This window comes from Embiotoca jacksoni, unplaced genomic scaffold, assembly GCF_022577435.1.
Source record: "Embiotoca jacksoni isolate LCO1_2020_lvr unplaced genomic scaffold, fEmbJac1.0.p SCAF_71, whole genome shotgun sequence".
NCBI lineage: Eukaryota > Metazoa > Chordata > Actinopteri > Embiotocidae > Embiotoca > Embiotoca jacksoni.
Window position 1 is genome coordinate 1,055,534 of NW_027185427.1, and position 11,740 is coordinate 1,067,273.

The window sequence follows — 11,740 nt, forward strand, 5'->3', positions numbered from 1 at the left end:
CACGGGTTACATTTAACGAGTGTAAGAATACACTTCACATTTTTTTTTTTACAAATTACAGGCAAAACTATCAAATGACACTGAAGTTAAGTAACACAAACATGCTCAGGCATAGTTTAGCTGCTCTGGTTACAGTATTCAACATGATACAGCAAAATGATTAATACTCAACGATCTCCCTTTCCCAAAGTTAACTTTGAGCTTTCGCAGAAGAAATTTACAGCTTTATGTTGGCATATGTATATACAACCCCCCCCCCCCCCCCCCCCCTGTTAAATCCCAAATACCTACGCTAGAAGCATGGAAGATAAGCATCTTGAACATATACAACCACAAATGCATTCAAGAGCAAACAGTGTGACGAGCACAAGACAAGCAGGGCTGAAAGTCAGTCTACTTTAGTCCACATATTCCACATATTATGATGTGTAACACAGGTAAGTGCTATTTATATATAATGTATTTATGTACCTGTCTTTATAAGATGAAACCAGGCGGTTAATTTGATGTTTGTCGAAGGAAGAGAAGACTCTTGTCTAAATAATGTTTATTAGATTAATATATATCATGCAATAGTGGATCTTCTATTTACAATATTAAACACAAAGATTATTCTACAACCCTGTTTCCAAAAATCTTACTAAATACACATTGTGATGATTTGCAAATCATGTAAACCCACATGAGAATCAAAATAGAAAACATAATATAAATATAAATATAAATATATATATATATATATATATATATATATATATATATATGCTCATTTTGAATTTGATGGTAGCAACCTGTTTCCAAAAAGTTGTGACAGGGGCATGTTTACCTTCTTTTAACAACACTGTGAACGTTTGGTAACCGAGGAGACCAGTTGCTGGAGTTTTGAAAGTGAAATGTTTTCCCATTCTTGCCTGATATAGAATCTCAGCTGATTAACAGTTGATGGTTTCCTTTGTCGTATTGTTCATTTAATAATGATGCGCCAAATTTTTTCAATGGGTGACAGTTTAGCTTTCAGACTCTTCTACTTTGGAACCATGTAGTTTTAATACTTGCAGAGTGCGGTTTGGCATTGTTTTCCTTAAATAGGCAAGGCCTTCCCTGAAAAAACAAAACCTGTATATATTGTTCATCATTAATGCTTCCTTCCAGATGTTTAAGCTACCCATGCCATGTGCCATGCATCCTGGACCATCACAGATGCTGGCTTTTGAACTGTGTGCTACTCACAAGCTGGCTGGTCCCTCTCCTCTTTAACCTGGAGGACATGATGTCAGTGATTTCCAAAAAGAATGTAAAATTTTGATCCATCAGACCACAGGACAGTTTTCCACTTCACCTCAGTCCTTCTTCAATGATCTCGGGCCCAGAGAAAAACTGTCATGAACTGTGTTTACAGATGATGGTTTTCAGAAGTGTTCCTGAGCCCATGCAGTAATTTCCGCTATAGATTCATGCCTGTTTTAAATGTTGCCTGAGGGCCCGAAGACCACAACCATCCAATAGTAGTTTCTGGCATTGTCCCTTGTCCACTTTCACTACTGAAATACTCTGGGATGCTCTTTTTATACCCAATAATGTTATTAATCAGTTTTTTTTTTTTTTTTGCATTACACAATTGTTGCCCCTGTAGCAACATTTTGTTAAACATGCTGCTTCAAATTCGAAATGAGCGTATATTTAAGCTTTATTTTTTGTTATTAAACAATAGAATTTCTCAGTTTCAACATTTGATATGTTGTCTTTGGTCTTTTTTCAATGAAATATGGATTTACATGATTTGCAAATCATCACATTCTGTTTTTATTTACATTTTCCACAGCGCCCCAACCTTTTTGGAAAGAGTTTTTTTTTTAATAAAGGTTGTAGGGGAGAACTTATCCAAAACAGCGAGAGCATTCTCAGCTGCTATTATCACATTCGTGGTGGATGTAGCAAGTTTAAAAGATTGGAGACACGTGGCAGAAACTAGTGTGAACTGACTTTATCAGTGCAACATTGTGACGCATAGCTGATACATGAAACTGTTTAGTGTAGCAACACAACAAACTACATGCACATTTCCACTCTCCATAATCTGAATCAACAACATAATTCCAGGAGTATTTCGCCTTGTAGCTGCCACTGCTGGTGCGAACAAACAGCACCTGTGGGAGGTCTGCCAGCGCTGCTCTACTTCTGACATCTTTCTAATTACCTGCCTATTAAACAAAAGCTCACTCAGCGTAAAAAGGTCTGTTCTGTTTTCTTTGTTCTAAAATGTTTTCAGTCATAAAAACAGATTTCAGAGCATTTGGAGCATTTTGTCAAATTGCTCTGTTTTCTGTGGTAAAACCAACTCCCTCATTAACAGTGTCTACACTGACACGCCGACCGTCACGATCCCACTGTGTTTCCATTTCTAACCACTGGCTCAGTCAACATTTGTTTGGTGGTCGTCGTTGCACTTCATTTCCTCCGCCATGGTGCAGGGGCAGTGAGATACTATACCTTGATAGCAGGTGGCAGTGAGATACTCCACCTTGATAACAGGTGGCAGTGAGATACTCCACCTTGATAACAGGTGGCAGTGAGATACTCCACCTTGATAGCAGGTGGCAGTGAGATACTCCACCTTGATAACAGGTGGCAGTGAGATACTCCACCTTGCTGCGGCTTGTTCACTCTCACTCTTCTTCACATTCAAAGTGAAACTTCAGTTTGGAGTTAATCCTTTCTAATGTGGGTGCCGAAGCATTTACAAACCACCATCATTCAGCTCTCCTGTTACCAAACAGTGGAGCGCTGATGCTCAAATCAAGTTACTCCACAGCAGTGATGCATGAAGAATGTGTGAGAGGTGGGAGCAGGAGGGCTTCATTTCCAACAGAGCAATCATTGATATTTGTAGGAGCTGAGTTTGTGTTGATGAGGTGACACTTGGGGTACTGTGAGACAACGACAGACAGAGAGAAGGTAAGTGTCTGGCAATCACCAGATGAAGAAACTACAGCTAAACTTCAGCTCAAAAGTCCCTGCTTTAAAAGGCACCTTAAATTGAAGCCCTTGTGTAATTCATTAGATATTGCACACTCATAATGATGGTCACTGATTTAAATGTTCAGCTTCTTCATTCCCATTAGCAGATACCAGCGGTAAGTTTGACTGAAAGAGAAGACAAGAAAGGACGCGTTGTTAGAGCGAACTCAGACTCTCAGCACTCTGAAAGAATCACACCAAGGTTTACACAGATCGGTTCTGATGATAATATCACTGAAATACAACCGCTCCATCACTGTCAGTGTTACTTAGTGTTTCACTTTGAAGCTACAATAGACAGTTTTCTGGAAAAGACAGCTCTCCCCCCTCCTCTCTTTGTCTTAAACCTCTCCCACAATACAAGCACTGGCTTATGAGCACCCTGCGTCACCGTCTCCTGCGACGCTTGACATGGCCTCGGCCTTTAACCGCGCCACAGACCTCCCCTGGTTGAGGCTGTGGCCAGCATGGACCAGTGGTTGCCCCTGCAAGACGAGCTTCACCGTCAAAAACACACCACTAATGTGGACCAGTTCTCCCCCCCGGTAGCCTGGCCTGAGGCTGACAGGGTGCACGTGGAGGCCGGTGTAATGTCACTCCAAAGCGTGGTGCTGCAACTTCACCCTGGTTGCCCTTTGTGCACCGTAGACGACGAGAGTTGAGCCTTCATTGGCAACAACTCCTATTTGTACAGTGGAACTAAAAGTATTAACTGAGTCTCATTGTGAAGTTAACAGGTACCATAGAGGTAGAGAGGTTTGGTATTTAAATCACTAACAAATAAAAAATAATAATAAAAAAAAGAACATTTGTTGGAGCACCGTTTTTTTGGTAATAATTCATTGTAGTTTAAGCTAATTATTTTCCTGGTCCGGACACAGAGGTGGTTAAACATCAACCCCACATGTTGTAGCTTCCTCTGATCCCCTGAATTCAGGTTCAACTGGCTGTACGGAGCTTTTTCCCCTTCTGCCAGTCAGGATAGTTACACAAACAGTGTTGACATTGGATCCTAAACACCCCACCGCTGGTGGTGCAGCCGTAAAACGGTGGATAAATAGTTTTGAGCATCACAATCACCATGAAACGAGACATTTTCCTGGTGGTGATGGCTTAATCAGCATTATGTGAACTCATTTGGATAAGGCTTAAAATAGATGTTCATTCACATGTTAAAATGTAATAACTGCGTGGCTGAACTTTGATCGACAGAAAACTGAGAATCAGGGTGAAAAAGAGCACACACAGCACATTTTTATCATCAATATAAAATATGATATGTTTGTTGTTTTGATGTTGAAATGTGTATTTACACCAAGAACAAAGATTCCTTCACCCACCATCACTAAAAATGTTTTGTTATTACTGCGACATACAAATCCAATCAACTGGATCTCACTGGGGATGTTTAACCGGCTCTTCATGATTCCCCAAAGAAATCAACATTCTTGGATCTTATATCCTCACAGTTTATGAAAACACATTTTTGCTGGGACTCACCGACTGTTCTCTGTCCCGTCTCCTCTCTCGATTCATGTACCGGTAAACAACCAGCGAAAGAACAACGTTCAGGATCACAGAAACCGCCAATAAACTCTTCTCTGCTTCAGGAGAGATCAGAGAAGACGTCCGATATGTTACCAAAGAAACAAACCAAAGCAGCAGATTATATAATTATTTTAACTCCAACTACAGGCATCATCAGGATAACTGATGAAAGCATGTTTTTAATGACATTTTAATTTCCTCTTAATAAATGATCCTTATTGTGTTTCTGTAAAGCACTTTGAAGTGCCTTGTTTCCTTGTCTTTTCCGAGTTATTTTGTTTTTTGAATGTATTTTTATGCCTCTGTAAAGCACTTGTAATTACATTGTGTCTGACTGCTGCTAAATACATAAACTGATCTTGCCTTGAACCTGAACCCTCCTCGGTCTTCTCTTGTAAAGCAGCTAACTAAAATTTACAAGAAATTTATAACATTTTACTGCTCTAACACAAGAAACAGTTTGAAATGTGAGAAGTGAGGATTTGTAGTTTTCCTCCGTCTGTCTCTCACTGTTTTCTGACATTTCACAAACTGATCTACTTTACCTCTCTGAAATGTTTATTAAGGGCGGGGCTTACCTGTGATAGTTTTGTTTTCTGAATGCTGACCTATGGGTAGAGGAAAAACAATATCAGTACAACAGCAAACAAGGAAACTCCTGTTTATTCATCTAAAGTTGTTACATATAGCAGATAAAGACACTCCAACATACTTATTGTTTTGGAAACTAAAAATCATATCAAAAAATCTCTGATGTTTTTTTCTTGTTTAGGAATTCATCAGCAGCTCGAGTGTAAATAAAGTGAAATGAAAACAGGGGCCTTCTTGGTTGTGATGACGTGACCACATGACACACGTGATTGTGCACATTTGAAACAGGTATTTTTCCCATTTGAAATGTGGGTTTGGAACATTTTCATGCCATAATGTATAAAGCCCATCTACAACCCTGTTTCCAAAAAAGTTGTGACGCTGTGTAAAATGTAAATAAAACCAGAATGCAATGATTTGCAAATCACATAAACCCATATTTAATTGGAAATAAACTAAAGACAACATATCAAATGTTGAAACTGAGAATTATTTTTGTTTTATGAAAAATATATGCTCATTTTAATTTGATGGCAGCAACATGTCCAAGAAAAGTTGGAACAGGGTCAACAAAAGAAAAAAACACCTGGTGGAACATCTAACAACTAATCAGGTAAACAGGCAACAGGTCAGAAACATTACTGGGTATAAAAAGAGCATCTCAGAGAGGCAGATCATCGCAAATCATTACATGCTGTTCTTATTTACATTTTACACCGCGTCCCAACTTTTTAGAGTTCTAGTTTTCTGATCAGCACTCCCACTTAAATTTTCCTGATTTCTTTCCAAAAGCACTCAGAAGTGTCACCAACAGTGAATGAGACGGTAAATTTATGGTTGAGAGACTTTTAAGTTACTTTCATCTCTAATTTGGAACGATGGATAAACTCTTGCCAGCGCTTCACAGGAATTACGGAGTATTCCCCATGAATATGGTAAAAAAAGCAATCGTATGATCAAGTAAAGTGTCATTTAAAAAGCTTACCACTGTTTGTTCCGCCTGTATTTGGTTTTGATTTTGTTGTCGCTGTTGTCATTGTAGTTTGTTGCAGTGTTGTTGTTGTTGTTGTTGTTGTTGTTGTCAGTGGCAATGCTGCTGTTGTTGTTTCTGGCAGTGTTGTTGGTGGCTTTGTTGAATGATCTAAAATTGCAGATAACTTAATCAGTAACAAAATCATACAATGTGAGTTTTGCAGGCACTGGCTGATGGACTGAGCTGTCAGGCTGTAGCAGAAGTGGTAGAAGACATGGCATTCAGTACAGGAAGCAAATAAATGGGACTTTGTATGTTTGATTTATTTTGGTGCTCATATTATCAGTTTTTGGAAATTCTATTTTTCTTTCCCTTGAAATATAATACAATTTGTAATATACATTTCCTGGTTTTGACACACAAATGTAAGTTAGTATTTTTTTTTATCACTTCGGACCTGATCCAGAGAGCAGGATTCACAAGCTCTGACTCTCAGCCTAAACTCTGGCTTGACCAAACCTGAGTTGGTAAATTCTGAGTTTTCAGTTCCAAAACTGGTGATTCTTAGTTCAATTAACTCAGTCCACTCTGAGTTCAGCACATACGTAGTGAATGAAAGGAATGATACAACGATTCACCATGGTAACGTGTAAATGAAGCACAAAGCCTCCATTTTAATTCAGTTAATGTGTGACAATGCACATTTATCATTAAAAAGAGAGCGTGAGTTGGAGTGGACCAAGGGGTCATCACACTGTTACATTTATTCAGCACATTATTGATGGAAAGAAAATAAGATGAGCTTTATTTTCTTTGCCTGTGGTTTAAGAAGTTCCTAGTGTCTCTTTTACAACGTCTAATTTACGACGTCCATATGTCCTTATCTTGTGATCTACAACTGAACTTATATCTAAAGGGAATGGGGGTGACTGTCAACCACTGTTTGTCACACTGTATAAAAGCTGCCCTACGGAGGAGAGACGTTGAGCAATGTTTGACATCCTTCTTTGAGTGTACATGTATTTGCTCCTTCTTGCAAGAATAAATGTCTGATATGTTTGATTTTGAATCCAGCCTCTGAGTAATTTTTCTAACATAATTGGTCCTTCGAGCCGGATCCCAACATCTCCTCCTCTCTCCGGACACAGCCTGAAACCGTGCACTGTTTCGATAAAGAAACAGGGAGGAGGTAACGACACCTGCTATAATTGAAGGGACTCTGGGCAAGAAAGAGGCTGCAGGTGGCGGAGGGACGGAAGGGGGGGAGGAAGAGGAGAAGGAGGAGGAGGAGGAGACGACGGTTGGCGGTCGCAGACGGGGGTTCAGCATGACTAACCACAACCACACCAGGATCAGGTTATACAGAAACACACACATTCACATGATTCACAAACACAGACCAACTAGAAACTAAAGAGGAGGAGACCAGTGATGTGTTAGAGATAAGTACAGTTGAAATACTCAAGATAAACCTTTTGTGACTCTACTGATAGAAGAGATTGAAGTAACCTTATTGTGCGATTCAGGAGCATGTAGGTCACTTATTAGGAGTCTAGACGAAGGATGTAAGGAGGCCATTTTAAAGGCACCAAAACCACAGACAAAAAGACAAATGATGTTATTTTTAGGAATGACAAATTTCTGTCAGAATTGGATTCCAGATTATGCAGAAATGACTTCCCCACTGTCTAAACTCATTTATGATGACCCTATGGCTGCCCACGATAAAATACAATGGACACCAGAAACAGAAAACGATTTTGAAAAGTATGAAAAAAATTGTCTAATCAACAAAAGATTTTGCTGTTGAAGACCTTTGCCCGAGACAATGAGATAAAAAACAAAAACAAAAGAAAAACAACAGTGGAAGACAAATAAATCACAACAAAAAGATGATTTATGGAGATGACAGGAAGGCAAGATGATACTCCAAAAAAGTTTATATAGATATGCGGCCTTTTGAGCCATGGGATGAACCATGTCTCAACAGGAGGGATGGTATCTATAATAAACCAGGCATTTACATCATATGGCTTTACAAACTACTAAAAAAAAAAAATTGTTTGGCATGTATTATATGTGCAAAACACAACCCCCAAGGAAACACGAGACCTACAAGGGGCCGGTTCCCTTCACCAGAGTATCCATTCCAGCATCTCTGCATGGATTTTATTGAATTAACACCATGTGAAGGAAAGAAATATTGCCTAGTTATCATCGACACCTTTTCAAAGTGGGTAGAAATATTCCCAACTAAAACACCGGATGCATTGACCGTAGCAAAAGCGCTGACAAGGGACATTATACCACGATTTGGAATACCAGAAAATATATTTTGTGACAACGAGACACATTTCGTGAACAACATTATAAAACACCTAGCCACAGCTTTCGGGACACAGTGAAGACATCACTGCTCATACCATCCACAGTCAGCAGGCCGAGTGGAAAGAACTAATGGGACAATCAAATTAAAACTGAGAAAGATGATGGCAGGTTTTGTGGAATTGGATGAGATGCATTCCACTGGTAACATTAAATATGCATATTCTACCCAGTGAAAGAGGCATCTCACCGTTTGAAATGATACACGAACATCCCTGTCACATGCCACAACTTGGACCTATTGTGGACAAGAAAGAGCCCACTGAACAGACGACTGCAGACTACATGACCAAAATGTTAAAAAGAAAAGATATTATGTCTTCTGTTGTCCCTCCTACGCAGGTGGTGGAAAACCAGTCAATAGACCTAAAACCAGAGGACTGGGTTTTCATTAAGGTGATTAAAAAAAAGAAATATTGGAGCTCCGCCAGATGGGAAGGAGCCTTCGAGATACTCCTGGCTACCTCGACAGCAGTTCGGTTTGCTGAACGGACCTCCTGGATACACCTCAGCCATTGCAGAAGGATGAGACCTTTGCTTGAACCACATAACTCAGACATACCAGATTCAGTAAGCCGACATTTCCCTTGTGGTGAAGTCTGGCTACAAAGGGAGGTGATACCAATAGGGGTACTTGTCTCAAACCAGTGAAGAAACCAACAAACACCCTGGTGAGTAGGTTCTGGTGAGCTTATTTTGGTATATCTGTGGATGGACAGTTCAGCTAAAATGCCTCAAGGCAGCATAACATGGCATCCATTCAGGAGGATAGGACTCTGTGGCCTCAGAGGGACCTTTGTTTTCTGATAGTCACAGCTCTGTTCATAGTACTCCCCATATTTTGGTACGGAGCCAACATAACATACTTGACAATCAGATATCAGACAACAAGACCACAATAGGACCTCAGACTACTGACAAAGTTCACAGCACTAAAAGAGCTTGTGTAAAGGCTGGTGGAAAATATGCAAGGAACAAAAAATCAGTACCGGGTACAGGGAGCATTAATTCTCACATTCACGGAAGGGCAACAGGCCAGTCTCATGTTTGACGCATGTGCGGTTCTCCCCTGCAAGGGGAAAGACTGCAGCTTAGTTTGGTCAGACAAATATCTGTGCATGGTAGCATCTGTGTCGACCTAAAACAACGACTGTCTCTGATTAAAGGATCTACTGCACCAGGTTGTCACGTACAAAACTGCAACACCTTAATACTGACACTGAAGGATCCAAAGCAATGCGACTCCAGACTGTTAGTATCTGGGGCAGATCCAAAAGGCTTAATCTGGATAAATATAGTACAACCAACCACCACGGTATCCCGCCAAAGCGTTGCAAATACGAGCTCACACGTAGATCCTGTAGTCCGACGATTGAAAATAACTAAATTTACAGATGTGGTGTCACTAGAGACGGGTTATGGTGATACCAATATGTGGCTACAGTGGATGCAGTACTCAGCTCAGATGATGGGCAAAGCCGACTGCAATGGATGCTCCGAGGCACGCCCACATTTAGGTCCTATACATGAGATGCTGTTAAGGGCCTGAGCGAACAGATGCAACTAGTCTTATGGCGTGGCAGAACTGCATGACATTGGACATGCTGCTGGCTGACAAAGGGGGGTATATGTAAAATGTTTGGCTCTGTATGTTGTACGTTTATTCCTAACAATACAGCATCAGATGGATCTGTCACCAAGGCTCTACGGGGTCTTACCGCCCTAAGTGAGGAACTTGCTGTAAATGCTGGGATTGATGATCATTTTTCCAGGATGATGGAATCTTGGTTTGGTAAATGGACAGACCTGTTCCTCACCTGTTTCACTAGTGTTTCAATTATAGCAGCCATACTTATTATTTGTGGTTGTTGTTGTAATCCCCGTATCCAAGGACTGATCCAAAGACTAATCAATGTTACATTGACTAAACAGGACATCCTTTATATGCGATTTACTACAACTGACCAAACGTACGAGACCACTAATACGACACCGATTCTACCTACGACTGAACGACCCCCTTATGAAGACGTATTTGTTCTCCTCCCTGGAGATCAGGACATGTTCTTAGACACTGACGTGTGACAAAATAATGTATACCATGCCGAAACTTGAGAGAAATGGCAATGGAGATGATGTGGTGTCAATGACTGATGTCTGGTTGAACAGTACTCAACAACAATTGTGTGATTAATATGGTTTTCCTCATGATGATTCTTTTATTTTTTGTAAGTACATGTTATACTTTGTATAAACAGGAGGGATATGATGGAAGGAAAATAAGATAGGTTTTATTTTCTTTGCCTGTGGCTTAAGAAGTTCCTAGTGTCTCTTTTACAACGTCTAATTTACGACTTCCATATGTCCTTATCTTATGATCTACAACTGAACTTATATCTAAAGGGAATGGGGGTGACTGTCAACTACTGTTTGTCACACTGTATAAAAGCTTCCCTACGGAGGAGAGACGTTGAGCAATGTTTGACATCCTTCTTTGAGTGTACATGTATTTGCTCCTTCTTGCAAGAATAAATGTCCGATGTGTTTGATTTTGAATCCAGCCTCTGAGTAATTTTTCTAACAATTATGCACTCATTCACTATTTAGCAAATTTAAAATGGCAAAACACAAAAACAGAATTAATAGTAGAATCGGATGAAATCAGGAAAGGCAATAAAAGTAGGTTTTTAAACTCAGATTAAACAGAAGCCACTGCCTGGTGTATTTCCTCAGATGGGATGTTCCAGCCTGGCAGCTGTCTGTCGCTGATTACCCGTTTTACAATGAAACATGTACCAAGGCTGTTACAGTAATCCAAATTTGCTAAGGTAAAAGCATGTGACATAGTTTTTGTATCTGTGAAGCTCAACACAGGTTCAATTTTGACAAAATGTCTTTGTTGAAAGAAAACTTTTTTTTTACAAGACAGGGAAGGCCAGAACGGGAACACATTTCACTTTCAAAACTCCAGAAACTGATCTCCTCAGTTCCCAGACGTTTCCAGAGTGTTGTTAAAAGAGGAGTAGATGCAGCTCAGTGGTGAACATGAACCTGAAACAACTTTATAGAGACGTGTTGCTGACATCAAATTTAAAATCAGCATATATTGGTCCAAAAAACAATTTCTCTGTTTCAACAGTTGATATGTTATCTTTGGCCTTTTTTCAATTAAATAAGGGTTTACATGATTTGCATATAATCATATTGTGTTTTTATTTTCATTTT

The 11,740-nt window shown here is 39.8% G+C and overlaps 1 protein-coding gene across 2 annotated transcripts in view; it reads right to left on the minus strand.

Annotated features, from left to right (window-relative positions):
* Positions 1–273: 273 nt before the first annotated feature.
* Positions 274–11,740, minus strand: part of LOC138215235 (uncharacterized) — a 22,191-nt gene continuing 10,724 nt past the window's right edge. The window contains exons 9-12 of one of the 2 annotated variants that reach the window (XM_069177290.1): positions 6,143–6,298; positions 5,145–5,174; positions 4,519–4,622; positions 274–2,927 (exon numbers count right to left, since the gene is read on the minus strand). In XM_069177290.1, the coding sequence (XP_069033391.1) occupies positions 2,802–2,927; positions 4,519–4,622; positions 5,145–5,174; positions 6,143–6,298 (416 nt within the window). In that variant the 3' untranslated portion in view covers positions 274–2,801. The remainder of the gene's footprint in view (positions 2,928–4,518; positions 4,623–5,144; positions 5,175–6,142; positions 6,299–11,740) is intronic. The other variant, XM_069177291.1, reaches the window with a different exon arrangement.